This window comes from Belonocnema kinseyi, chromosome 9 (assembly GCF_010883055.1).
Source record: "Belonocnema kinseyi isolate 2016_QV_RU_SX_M_011 chromosome 9, B_treatae_v1, whole genome shotgun sequence".
Lineage (NCBI taxonomy): Eukaryota > Metazoa > Arthropoda > Insecta > Hymenoptera > Cynipidae > Belonocnema > Belonocnema kinseyi.
Window position 1 is genome coordinate 69,328,281 of NC_046665.1, and position 14,741 is coordinate 69,343,021.

The 14,741-nt window shown below is 29.8% G+C and overlaps 1 protein-coding gene across 4 annotated transcripts in view; it reads right to left on the reverse strand.

The window, feature by feature from the left end:
- The window catches only part of LOC117179346 (histone-lysine N-methyltransferase, H3 lysine-79 specific), a 31,383-nt gene that overhangs the window by 10,154 nt on the left and 6,488 nt on the right, over positions 1-14,741 (reverse strand). For 2 of the 4 annotated variants that reach the window (XM_033371031.1, XM_033371029.1), the window contains 4 exons: positions 12,080-13,175; positions 9,670-10,094; positions 7,234-7,473; positions 1,319-1,542 (listed from right to left, as the gene is read on the reverse strand). In XM_033371031.1, coding sequence (XP_033226922.1) covers positions 1,319-1,542; positions 7,234-7,473; positions 9,670-10,094; positions 12,080-13,175 — 1,985 coding nt within the window. Of the gene's footprint in view, positions 1-1,318; positions 1,543-7,233; positions 7,474-9,669; positions 10,116-12,079; positions 13,176-14,741 lie in introns of all 4 variants that reach the window. The other 2 variants (XM_033371030.1, XM_033371028.1) reach the window with 1 other exon arrangement.

Here is a 14,741-nt window from a genome sequence, read left to right on the forward strand (position 1 = left end):
AGAAAAATGATAAAACTCATTTATGAGTCAAGTTCCCTTTTACTATAAGGCGACTTTTTATAATTAAAGTGTTTATTTTTTATTTAATATTAATAAATGTATTCGTGAGCGCTTTGACCGATTTTTGGTTTACTATTTATTTATTGGTTTTTAACCTTTCGAGAAATGTTAAAGACGTTCGCATGGAGATTTGAAGCAATTAAGTTGATTATAAAGTACTGTGTCTTGGAGTCTCGTCTAGTCTGGAACGAGATAGGTATTTATGTAGATTTATTTTCAAGAATTTATGAATAATTTATTGACTTATTTAATTGTGGACCATCTGATCATTTTCAACTACGCACCTTTTTTCTACTGGACATCCAACCTCAAATTTAGTTCCCACATTTCGAGTACAATTGCAGACTTTTTTCTTATCATCTGAAATGCTCTTTTAGATTTCACACTTTTATACAATGTCAAGCAAAGTTTCCGACCACCCCTTTTTTGATGACTGATCAAGTTCTCTTAATTTCAATTATGCCCGAGCTAAAATTTGTTTTCTCTAAAAAATTTGAATTCTCTCAAAATTATGTGTAAAATGAGCCCAGAATGAAGCCAATTTGTCTATTTTAAGTATATATTGCAAAAATAGTGTACATTTCAATGTTTTCTTAAATTTTCAATAACTTCCAGAATAATAAATATTTTTAAGTTCTTGTGCTCATCTTAAATCTATTTTTCTTCAGTAGGGGAGCAGAGAAGTTATTGAGAATTTAAGAAAACATTGAAATTTACACCTTTTTTTACAATATCTATTTTTTTAAAGTTGGCTTCATTTCAAGATTTCAAAGGCTTTCAAGTTTTATAATATAACAATAACCAACCATTGCAAACAGGCATTAATATTATCGTAATTATCGACAAAAACTTCTTTTTCATTGTTCGTTCCTGGATTGAATAAACTGAGATTCATAAAATATCAAAACACTTTTGATATTCATTCTAATAGAGAAGCATAGAAATTCGGGTCACTTAACCCCCCCCCCCCCCCCACGGTTCCAAGTCAGGTAGACACCCTGTAAATTGGACATCTGTGAAATAACAAGAGAGGATAGATGGTTCTAGAATTTAAAAGAGAAGAAGAGGAAAAAGGGTAATAAATAATTAAAGGAAAGTGAGATGCGGTTTTCTAATAAATGACTAAAAAGGCACTTGACTTGCGTACCTACAGACACATGCAGACACTCGCTTATATACGTTTAGAGTCGAACGTGTAGAAAAGTTGTGAAAGGTGAGGCAAAAACAACAAAAACAAAAACTGAAGAGGAAAACTCACCATCGTCGCCGGTCCCATTTCGTTGTCTTTGGCTCATGTGGGGTTCATCGACTAAAGGCGTTGAAGTATTTGAATGTGGTTCCACAAGAGGACTCAAAGGTGCCCCACTGGTGCTGACCGATGAAATCGCTGTTTCAGATTTTACTGTTGTTGACGGTTGTGAATAGGAAGTCGTTGGGATGTTATGGTTGCTACTACTAGGGTAACCAGGGTATGGATGGTACCTAAAACGCACGAAAAAACTACAAATATATATTGTGCATTTGGGAACAACTTACAGAAAAAATTTGTTCAGGGTAGCCATATTTTTTTTAAATTTTCGTCTCTCTGTAAATGTTCGCAATTTTTCCCGGTTTAGAGAAAAATATACACTTCTTGCCAAACTCATCGTTTCTCGCATATATTATACAGGACAACAAAATAGTTTTGGGATTCTAATAGGTATACTTTATGTTTTTGGGCTCGCTGAACACGAATCCATTTGCAGAATGGAGCCAGCGCGTCAGAATTTGCAGTAAAATTCAAAAAATGGTTCAAAACCTGGAATTTCTGCATACATTTCGTCCACAAATCAACAAATCCCAAATTAACAAGCCTCAAACCCACAAACAAGCCACATACCCCCAAGCTCCATATTAACAAACCCACTAACCCCAAACCAAAAACAAGTTCCAAACCCACGAACTCCACATACACAAGCACCATATCCACAAACCAATTTCTCAACTGGTATTGTAAATACCAGTTAAGATATTGGTATAATTTGGGGTTGGTGGGTTTGGGGTTTGTTAGTTTGGCGTTTGTGGATATGGTGCTTGTGGGTTTGGGGTTCGTTAGTTTGGGGTTTGTGAGTTTGGGGTTCGTGGGTTTGAGGTTTTTGGTTTGGGGTTCGTACGTTTGTGGATATGGAGCTTGTGGGTTTGGGGTTTTTGATCGTTTGTGGATATGGAGATTGTGGTCGTGAGGTTTGTAGGTTTGTGGAAATGGAGCTTGTGTATTTGGAGTTTGCGGGTTTGGAGCTTGTTAGTTTGTAGGTTTGGGAACGAAATGTATGCACAAAATCCAGATTTTTAACCATTTTTTGAACTTTACTGCAAATCCTGACGTTCTGACTCAATTCTGGGAATGGATTCGCGTTCAGCGACCCCAAAAAAATAAAGTACACCTATCAGAATCACAATAGACCATCAAAACCACTTTTTGGTTCTGTGTTATGAATTGCGGAGCCGATAAGCATCAGCAAACATTTTTCAAGAAATATATTGATTTTAAATCATATGATAAGCAGGATGTGAACATTTTTGTTTCTAATAAAGGGAAATACATCCCAATAAGAAAAATATCAATAATTTTACATTAATTATCAAAGCAATTTTTAAATATCATGTTTGAAATATTTTTGAAAAAACAATTCATATTTTCTAAAATTTCTTTTAAAAAATTTTATTTAGAATTGAAGAATCACGAAATTCAATGTTTTCAGATTAAAATTTCGAAAATAGGACGATGTCAAAACGTGAACAATTAAATATTTTAAGAAATGAATTTTGGAAATTGGATAATTTTTAATAATTTTTAATTCAAAGCGATTACAATGTGACAATTTGAAACTAAACTGAACCTTTCAAATTAAAAAAGCTGCTGAAATTATAGATTTTTTAAGAGTTATTACATAACAAAATTATAATTTAACATTAAAGCTGATATTTTTTTTATAAAATCAAAAAATGAATTGAATTATTCTTTAAAAAAAGGTTAAAAAAGAATAGTAACTTTAAATGGGAAATATTGAAATGAAAAAAAAATTCTACTGTGAAATGCTGAAACTTGAACGAAGGCGAACTTCATAAAGAAATGAAAAAAATGTTAGTCACAAAAAATTGTGACATTAAAACTTTTTTATACTCAAAGCCTTTAAAAATAAATTTGTAAAATTGTAATTTCAAATCCCTTAATTTTTAATATGTCTTTTAAAATTATTATTATTTATTGTTGAAATTTGCCACTCAAATATTTTTCAATTTAAAATGATTTATTTGTTTAAATCTTCAACTAAAAATCGAAAAATTTTAAGATATTACACTAAAAATTAACATTAAATAAAAATTAATACGAAATAAGCTATCTGTAATATGATTCCAATTCAGATGACGAGAAGACAAATATATTATATATTATTTTAAAAAATGGTATTTTTTATTGAAAATTTGTGTTTTCTATTTGAAAATATTTCTTTTTTTTGTTTTAAAATTAAATTTTTACACAACAAAATTGAAGATCCATTTTTGGTTAGATTTTTTTATCTTTTTAGTTGAAAACTCATTTTTCTTGATTAAAAATTAATTTTCTTGTTAAAAATATATCTTTTCCGACTTAAACATAAACTGTTTTCTTAAACACTCGACATTCTAGCTTGAAAACTTAACATAAACAAATTTAAACTTATCGATTTGGTTGAAAAATGATCTTAGGTTGATTATCCAAAAATGTTGTTATAAATAAATGTAATTACTTTGTTGCAAACTTCAACCACTATTAACTGTTTTGTTGAAAGATCGTCCCTTTAGATTGAAAATTAATATTTTCTGGTAGAAAATTTAAAGGTCATCAAAAAAAGTTTTTTTTTACTCGAAAATTTAATATTTGGTTGAAATTGCAACCATTTGATGGAAAAGGCCATATACACTACCGGTCAAAAGTTTGGGTTCATGTTTCTTCAAACGGTTGATTGTTTTTGAAATTCTGCTTAAAATAAGCACAGGGTGAAGCCAATTTGTCTAGTTTTTAATTAGATATTGCAAAAATAGTGTAAATTTCAATGTTTTCTTAAATTTTCAATAACTTCCGAAATAGTCAATTTTTTTCAATGTTCTTGGGCTCATTTTGAAGCTTTTTTCACCGTATCACAACAGCTTACGAATATTAATCGTAAAAAACGTTTTTTCGAATTGTAAGAACTTGAATTTGTAACAAAAAAGTTGGAAAAATTGAAATATTATTTTTAGTAACAAAAATATTTTTGTAAAATATATGAAACATATAATCATGAATTTTCTATGTAATTTCTTCAAAATATATATTTAACTTTTATTCTGATTTTCCTACAGATAATATTTTTTCAAATTTATCCAACTTTTTCATTACAACTTCGAGTTCTTGCAATTCAAAAACAAATTTTTTACTATTCATACTCGTAAGCTGTTGTGATACGGCGAAAAAAAAGCTTCAAAATGAGCCCGAGAATATTGAAAAACGTTGACTATTTCGGAAGTTATTGAAAATTTAAGAAAACATTGAAATTTACATTAAGAGACATTATTTTAGCTCCGGTATAATTAAAGCGATAAATACAAAAAAAAACGATTTTTCTAAGTGAACCCAAACTTTTGACCGGTAGTGTATTCTGACTTGAAATCTTAAGAATTTGAAGTGTTACTTAACATAGTACAGGCCTCTCAGACCCTATGGATAAATTCAGAAAATTTCAGACAAATTCAAGTTACATTCTAAAGAATTCATATACATTAGAAGAAATGTTAAAAAATCACCAAGAAAAACCATTGATTTCTGTAAAACTGGAGTGAATTTAAAGGAATCAAGACTTAAGTAAATTGAAATAAAATTCAAGAGACTTCCAACGAATTAAAAAGAATTTGGGGTAAATTCCAAAGAAATTTCAAATCTTTGAAACCCTACTAATTTCTAACACATGAAGTGACTAATGACTATAAAACAATTCAAGTTGAATTAAAAATATTCCAAATGATTTGGAAAACTTTTAAGAATCGAAAAAAATTTGACAAATTACATTCAATTTTGAGTGAATGTAGAGAAATTTAAAATAAATGAGAAGAATTAGATAAAATTTTTGATTTTTAATTCATAAAAAATCAACCAAATGTATTGAAAACAATTAAAAAATATGGAAAAATTAATTGAATTGGGTAGAAATTAGTGATTTTAATTAAATTCAAAATAATATAAAAGGATTTAGGATCAATTAATAAGAATTCAAGACGAATTCCAAATGCATTGCAAAAAATATTGGAAAATATCTTCAAATTTACGAAATTCTACAAAATCCCCTATGCATGGTAAAAAATATTATTTGAAATCTATTAAAATATTAAAATGTCTTCAATTTATTAAAACCATGGGAAATCACCTGAACTTGTTTAAATCTCTTGAAAATGCCTTGGAATCTTTTAACATACCCTTAAATATTTCAGTCTTTGAAAGCATTCAAACTATTGATATACATAAAAAAAATTCTGGAAATCTTTTTAAATTTCCGTAAATATTTCGAATACTTTGATATATTTTAAAAGCCCTTGCAACTTTTTAAAGCCCTTGAAAATGCCTTTTAAATCTCACTAAAGTACTGAAATCAATCGAAAATTTTGTTGTAATTTTTTAAAATAACCTAAATTATTTAAAATCCTTTGAAATGTTTTAAAGCTCTTGAAAATGCCAAGAAATTTGAAAAAATACTTCAAATACTTTGATCATATTATCAAATGATCCTCAGGATCAATTAAATTAAAACTTTACAAAATTTAACAAAAAAATCAATGGAATTCAGTAGAAAAGAGTAAATTTAGAGACATTAAAGAGAATTTCAAAGAATTTAGGATAAATTCATAAGAATTAAGGGTGGATTCCACATCTCTTCAAATCTTTGAAATTTTACCAAATAACTTCTAATGAATAAATTCTTTATAATGCACAAAAATATGATAAAATCCCGTGAAATTTTATTATAATTTCTGAAATCATGGTAAATGTATTAACATATATTGAGTTTTGAAATCCCATAAAATCATTTAAATCCTCGGAAATCTTGTAAAATAACGTGATATTTTTTTAAGTGTTTTGAAACCTCATAAGTCCTGTAAAATATTTCCATATCTTCAGAAATGCAGAGAAAATTCTTTATCCTAAGATATTTCAAAAGTTTTAAAATTACTTCAAATTAATGAAATTAATAAAAAAAAATTCCTTAAAATTTTTGAAATTACCTGAAATATTTCACATTAAAAACTCATGAAAATGCCTTAAAAAATTTAAAAATACCCTAAAACCATACAAACTTCTTCAAATGATTGAAATATATTAAAAATTTCTCAGAATCTTTACAAATACCCGAATTATTTTAAAGAATTCAAAATAATGAAAAAATAGATATAGACCTGAAATGAATAGTGATTAACCCACGAATTAATTTATTGAATGAAAAGTGACCTTTTCACTTGAAAAGTATTATTTTTTACAGTTACTTCTTACAGAAATTTTTGATTTTTGCTTTTAAAGTGCCTGGCTCAAATAGGGTAATCATAGGAACCAAATTTTGAAAATAGGGTACTTTAGGGACCTTAACTGAATATAGCGTACAATAGGAGACATAGGGACCGGTCTGTGAGGCCTGATAGTATTTACATGAAATATATTTATAAGAATTTATAAAGGTGAAATTCGTGTGTAGCCAACGGTTACGTTACTCTCAGGGGGAGGGGGGGGCAGCCTCAAATTGGTAACATAGTTTATGGACAGCCCCTTGATATAAAGAGTGAAAGCTGAACTGTCCAATTTTATTTGAATTTTAAAAATGAATAAATAAAGATGAGTCAGTTTTCTTCGAGTTTTAGGTTCAATCATTTAAAATAGTTAAGTTGTACGATAGTAACGTTTTCACAGTAGCTGTTATTTTCTATTTTATATATTTCTACATTTCAATGTTGTAACTGCATTGATTCATCTGTGGGTAACTGTAATGGTGCGGACAAAAAAAGTTGAAGGTAGATTATTATTTTGGGGCCGATATAAAATGCATTTTAAGATATAAAAAATTCTCGGCCAAGCTTCAAAATGCTGCATTCAATATTTTGAGTTAGAGAATTTCAATTAAACTAACGTACCTTCGATTATGTGGAGAATTCTGGTCGTTTTTCATACTGCTATTTTGATTGTTGATTATTCTCGCATGTAGGGAAGCAGCAAGACCTTCTACGGGTAAACCATCTCCATTTGAAGACGACTGATTCGAGTGCATAGAAGAACTAGGATGTGATTGCGTGTGGGGTGGAGTGGGATTATCAGAAAAGTACGATTCATGGTAAGGCTTGATATCAGCTCGTGGAAGTTGCACCGGCGTATACCTAAAAAAAAGTGATAAAAATACTAGATTAAGATGAGAAAAATAATACATCTATAATTTTTCATTTCAAGCATTCAAAACTGAAGTACAAATTAAAGTATCATCTGACTCTTTATCAATTGGGAGCATTTAAAATTCATTAAAATTAAACTTCGATAATTTACAAATACAAAGTGGAAGCCTTCTATTTTGAATAATTTTTATTTTAAGTTTAAAAATTAAACAATACTCAGATAGAAATTACTTAAAATTTTATATAATTTCAAAATAAAAGCTACACAAAATTGAACAGTTTGAATTTAGAAGCTGAGAAGCTTTAAAAATCGTGAATTTAAATTTTAAAAGCTGCACCCGTAAAGACACAAATTTAATGTGCTGAATACTTAAGAATTATGAGAATTTAAATTACTAGTTTTCAAAGTTGACTTATTTTATAGGCGTTGAACACTGAATAATTTATCATTCGAAATATTCAAAATTAAGCAATTTAAACTTTCAAAATTAAACGACGCCAAAATGACTTCTAAATTTGATAATTTTAAAATTATGATCGTGATATTAAGGCGTTTCAAATAATAATTGTCAAATTGCGATATACTTATCAAAACTAAATTATTTTAATTTTAATTGCAAATTTAATATCTTGAAATACAGACGAGTTGTATTTTGAAGAATTTAAGTTGGCAATGATAAATTGTGAAATTCTTAAGGATAACATTTGAAATTGTCTTATTATGAATGTTTGAATTTGAACTTATCAGAAATTCTCTAATTTATAAAGCTTTAATTAAAAATTATTTAATTTGAAAATGAACGAATTAAAGCTGAAGACTTAAGAAATCGTACCGCCAAAATAAAATCGTAAGTATTAAACAGTTTTAAATTTTAATAATTAAAGTAAATTATTTTAGGATTAGACATTTCAAAACTGAAAATTCTCAACTTTGAAAATATAACAAACTGAACTTTCCAAACTCAAAATCCCAAAGCCTCTGTAAACCTCATTAAACTTTATACAAATTTAAATAAATTTCAAATGGTATAAAATTTTCTGCTTTAATATAAAATTCAAAATTACTGAATGAAACTAAAAAGCATGAAATTATCAACGCTTTGAAAAAAGGTTCTTCAATTAATTACCAATCTATAATTCAATGTAGAATAAGAGTAATAAATTAGGTTATATAAGTCCATTCACTGAAATGATAACCAAAGAATGACTTTTTAAAACTGAAAGCAAACATAATAACACAAAATAATTAAAAACAAGAAAGCTGCAAATTTTCAAAAAAATATTTAAATTCTCAATCAAGATAGATTAATATTCAACCAAAATAGTTCCATTTTTTACCAAAAAATATTAAATTTCCAAGTTTAGTTAAAAATTTTTTTTTTTTAGTTTATAAAAGTTTAAACCAAAAAGATGAATTTTCAACAAGAGTTCCAATTTCAAGCCAAAACCTATTTGAAAAAAATGTATCAATATAAAAATGAATTTTCAACTAATTATATGTGAATTACAAAAATATATTATTGAATTTTCAAGTCAAAAAGACCATTTTTTAAGAAGGGGCTTGAATTTTCAACCAATCAGAATTACTTTTTAATAACATTGTTAAATTTTTAACAAAATAATAGAATTTTAAACTAAAAAATACACTTTTTAACTACAACATGGTTTATCGAAAATTCGCCGATTTTCGCGAATTTCCTGACCCGTGGCAAGCTGTTATTGCAATTTTCTATTAAAATTTTAATTTTACGCATAAAAAATACCCAAATTTATCAACAAATTCCTGATATTTCTAATAAACTCCAAAAAATTAGTCGATAATTCCTAGTTTCCCAGATGAGTAGACACTAGGGTTAGCCGAAAAAAAGTGAATTTCGTGCGATCAATTTCTAATAGCCACAAATTTTTAGTTCTTGATCAGCTGAATATACTGCACATTTTTTTTGTCGATTAATATCTTTTACCGCCTCAAGCATGCTGACAATGCAAAAGATTGAATTTACGCGTAAAATACATGAAAAAAATCTCAAAATATGTTGATTGTATTGCTGATATGCCACATTTCCGATACAAGGTTCTTGCACAAATTCTTCTATAAAAATTTTTTGACTATAAGAATTGGTTTTTAAAATAAATTTTACGCTGAACCCTAATAAACACGTTTAAAAATATTGAAATACCCACCTTTGTGGTTGAGTAGTAGGAGTGAACAACACGGAAGACCGAGAAGTTGTCGTGGGTGTTGAAGTCGAACCCGAGGTTGAAGTAGGTGCATAACTAGCCACATGTGCCAAAGTTGCCAATCCGGTATCACCTTCTGCACTCGCAGGTCTGCTAATCGGCGAGTAAACAGCTTCCGGTCTCATCATCACGCTCATATCAACAGCTGCATTAATTATAGTCTGATTGGAAATCTCCAATGTCCTCTCAATTTCTCCACTAACTAAGTCCCCGATTGTCCTCGTACCCAACAATCCAGCACCTCCAGGACCCATTCGACTGTCGTGACTTGACTGTCTAGAATCGACCGTTGACCTCTCCGATGGGGGCATGTGAGTCAAGCGCTCCTGCGAAAGGTGACGGCGAAGAGCCAATTTGGCAGGTGAAACCTGAAACGCCATGTCAACAAACTTCAAAAACATTATAAATTGTTAACTATTTTCACCTGAAAAAAAATACGAGATACTTCTTTGAAAGCAGGGCCTAAAATTATTAACATTCTGGACTGCACACTTGTACCTACTTTCTCGCTCCACTGCAAATAAAATTTAAGAACGTAGGATTAAAATTTGAGAAAATAAACAGGATGGCCACTAAGACTTTTTAAAAATTATAGGTTATTTCCCGGGTTTTTCAATCAGAAATTACATTTTTCCCGGTTGACTTTTAAGCGTTTTTATGAATAATCATTCAATTAAAAATGGATAATAGTGGAATTTTCAAACATGAAAGACGAATTTTAAACAAGAAAGTTAATTTGCAACCAAATAGTTGAATTTTCAACAACAAAAAATTCATTTTCAAACAAAAAAAAATCAATTTTCAACCAAACAAGGAATTTTCAATCTAACAGAATGAATTTTTAACAACAAAAATTACTTTATAAGAAAAGTTTAATTTTCAACGAAATAATTAAATTTTGAACCAAATACTCGAATCTTAAAATAGAAAGAATGAAATTTAAACCCTAAAAGTAGAATTTTCAATCCCAAAAGATGAATTTTCAATCCAAAAGTAGAAATTTTCAACATTGTGAACAAAATAGTTGAAAGTTCAAGCAAAAAATAAAAATTTTCAACCAAATAGTTGAGCTTTTAACATAATACTTGAATTCAGAAACAAATGGTCGAATTTTCAATAAAAAAATATTAAACTTCAACCAAAAACCAAATACATTACAACCAAATAGTTGAGTTCTCAAGCAAGACAGACGAATTTTCAACAAAAGAGTTTAATTTTTAACCAAAAAATTCTTTTCGATCCATCAAGATAAATCTTCAACCCATTGGTCAAATTTTCAAACAAAAGATTAAACTTCAACCAAAAACAGTCGCATTTCCAACAAAATGGTTGATATTTCAAGCCAATAAACGAATCATTTACGTTTCAAAGGGAGACGAAAATATAACTTTTCTACAAAAAGAGGAATTTTCAATCAAAAAGGATGAATTTTTAACCAAAAAAAGATGACTTTTTATGAAAATAGTTTAATTTTCAACCAAATAATTAACTTTTGAACCAAATAGCAGAATCTTAAATTAAAAAAAAAAAAAATTTACAACCACAAGAGATGAATTTTCAATCCCAAAAGTTGCATTTTGAACTAAAAAGTGGACATTTCAAGTAAACAAATACGAATTTTCAACGAAATAGTTGAACTGTTAACCTAATACTTGACTTCTCAACCAAATGTTCGGATTTTCAACCAAGTAGTTAAATTTGCAACCAAACAGATGAACTTTCAACAAAATTCTGATGAAATAATTGAAGATGGTTGATTCAAATTAGCCCTGAACATTTTTTAGCCATATTTTCCTTTCCGGAGAAAAAAAATTAGAGCTCGAACATGAATATATTTTTTAAGTTAAAAAAATGATTGTATGTATAAAATTGTAGTTACAGAAATGTTCCATTAAATAGATCAATGACATGATATGACATGTGACGTCAATCCTCAAAAACGTAAGCATTACCAATTTCGTTAAGTTATTATAGCATTTTTTCAATTTTGTTTCACCATATTTTCTTTTGAAGTTATCAAGTCTCTGAAATAATTGAAATCTTTAAAACTGGTGTACAAGTCGAGTAGTTAACCTCTCGTTTAAGACGTTATCATCATAGTGTGCTTGCTAGAAATAAAAAAATGTATTGTCCGTATTTTTCTTTACTCTTTTTTTGTTTAATTTCATTGGAGACATTTAGAGTATGTTCTCCAAATATTAAAGTTAGATTCTTCTTTTGATTTTTAAAAAATGTTTTTATATTTTCTAAGATTTTCCTAGTTAAACAAAGTAGATGTCCTCGTTGTTCTCGATGCGTGCATTCTAGGCCCTCTTTGAAAGAATTTCAAAAACAAAAAACTCTAATTATTCACCTGGGTATAATCTGGAGCAGGAACATTCGGTGTCAAAGCCATTCGTTTCCTTTCCGGCTCTCCTTGGTGTTGCTGTTGAAGCTGCTGCATTTGAATTTGCTGCTGTTGTTTATTTCGATTTTGCTGGTCTTCGTTCAAAACACTCGTGATGATGCTCTTGAGCCTGTCCTCGAAGTTGGCGACTCTCGGTGGTTCCTGGATTCTACTAGTCGACTCTTTACTACTCGTCTGCGTCGGTGCCGACGAAGAAGGACAGGAAAAGCTGAGAGTAGCTTGAGGCAACCTGGCTCTCGTATTATTAATATTGCTATTAACCGCATTCGTACTTGGCTTGCTCATCATTCTTCCTGCCTCGATCTGCCTTCCAGTTTCGAGAATCTTTTGCGCGAGAATCTCAGGATTATTCTCCTGAATTTTCCCGATGTCGGGAACATCGGGCCAGTCTTGAGATCTGGAACGACTATCTCTGCTCTTTCGGGAAGGAGGATTTTTCCCATTCTGCTGTTGATTGTACTGATTCTGTAAATGCTTGGCATTTGCAGCATCTCTTTGCTGTTGAGCCATCGATGCTGATTGTTTGTCTGAGCTCGTTTTCTCCAAAACGTTCAACTCCTGCTCCAACTTTGATACTTGAGAGTGAAGTTTCTTTCTCTGGGACATAGTGGTGCAAATTTCTTTTAGAATGTGGTCTTGAGTAACAGGTTGAGGAGGAGCGGAAGGGCTGCTAGTCCCGTTGCTGAACTTCTCCTGCAATTCTTGATAACGTTGAGCAGTGACTTTCGCCTGTTCTGTTTCAATATTAGAGACTTGGGCCTGAAGTTTGCTGGCTTTGTTTTGCAGCTGCTTGTGTCTGAGTACGATTTCCTTGGCCTTGGCGAGAAGGTCTCCGGGCGAAGTGGCATTGATGCCTAGCTCGGTCATCCTAGCTTTTAATAAAGCGACACTGTCGTCGATTAAAACCTTTATCTGCTTCTCCAGCTGGGCTGCTCTTGATTGAAGCTTCGAGTTTCGTTCTCTTTCTTTGGCGATGTCTGCGTTCACTGATACACGATAGGTAGGTGTTCTCATCGAGTCAAGCATCGCCATAAATTGGTCCCTGAGAATGAAAAATTAAAAACAGATGAGTTTTTCATCAGTTAGAATTTTGAAGCCTCGGACTCCTCTGAGAAATTCAAAATAGTGTCAAAAGTAGCGTAAATTTATAAAATTAGTAGCAAAATAGTTCCATGCATTTTTAAATGATAAATCGAGGGGTTCAGCCTTTTTGAAATCTGATACACAATATACATCTCCCATAAAATTGCGGGAAATCATTTGGAACTTTAAAAAAATACCCTAATAGCATTAAAATCCGTGGAGATCATTTAAGCTCCTCTGAAATTCTTGGAAAACTCGCCAATCTGAATAAATCCCTCAACATCTTATAATTTTTTTTAAATCATATGCAGCCATGAAATCTGGGGAAATCCCTTGAAATCAGTGTAGGTTCCTTGAAAATGTTCTTTCATGAATTCCTTTAAGTTCTCTATAAATTCATTTAAATCACCAATGCCCTTTAAAAATCCTTTAAGAATAAAACCATTAAATTTGTTGAAATCACTTAAAATTTTTATTAAATCTTTAAAATCCCTAGTAATCCTGTAAAACACATGGGCTAGTTTTAGTTTGTTTAACTATATTTATTGCATAAATCAACATGTAAGAAACAATAAACTTGAAAAATACAGTGTAGTAGACGCGACACTTGCTTTAGGGCATTCAGGAGTTTAAACACTAACTCGCACATCCAATAATTCAAGTGCCTATAGAGCCATGTATAGGTGACAGCACTATACAGGCCAATCAAGCATTCAGGCATAAATAATCATCCATAAACAACGTTGCCAATGTTGGAATTTTTGCCCCCCCCCCCCCGATAAACAATGATTCTGTTATGCCCCCCCCCCATAAAGTAGCCTTTAAGTAAACCCCGATTTTACGTTTATACTCATTTGTTTTGTATTTACAGCGAGTCAAGTTGCCAATATGCCTATCTTGTCAACGTGACCGTGTAGAGAATTATAAACTTCGATAATAAATCAACAATTACAAGATGAAATTGATTTTCAGAGTTAGTATTTTTAATTTAGTTAGTATTTTTAATCAAAAAGACTAATTTACTAAAGACTAATTTATCTAAAAAAGATGAATTTTTGAATAAACATCAATTTCCTACAAAAAGAAGATGGAATTTTTAAACAAACAGATTAATTCACTACCAAAAAAGACGAATTGTTAATGAAATTTAAAGTTCTCAACAAAATTTGAATTTTTAAACAAAAAGATTAATTTACTACCAAAAAAGACGAATTTTTAATAAAATTTAAATTTCTCAACCAAACAGTTCCAGTATCGACTAAAAAAGATGAATTTTTAAATAAAAACATTAATTTACAAACAAAAAAAAAGACGAAATTTTAATAAAATTTATGAGTTCTCAACCAAAAAAGACGAATTTTTAATCAAATTTAAAGTTCTCAAACACAAAGTTCAAGTTTCAACTAAAAAATATGAATTTTTAAATAAAAAGATTAATTTACTACAAAAACGTGCATCGTTTGGAAACGTAATAAAAACACTACCTTATATACTTTTAGAAAAAAAATAGCTTTGACGTTACTTT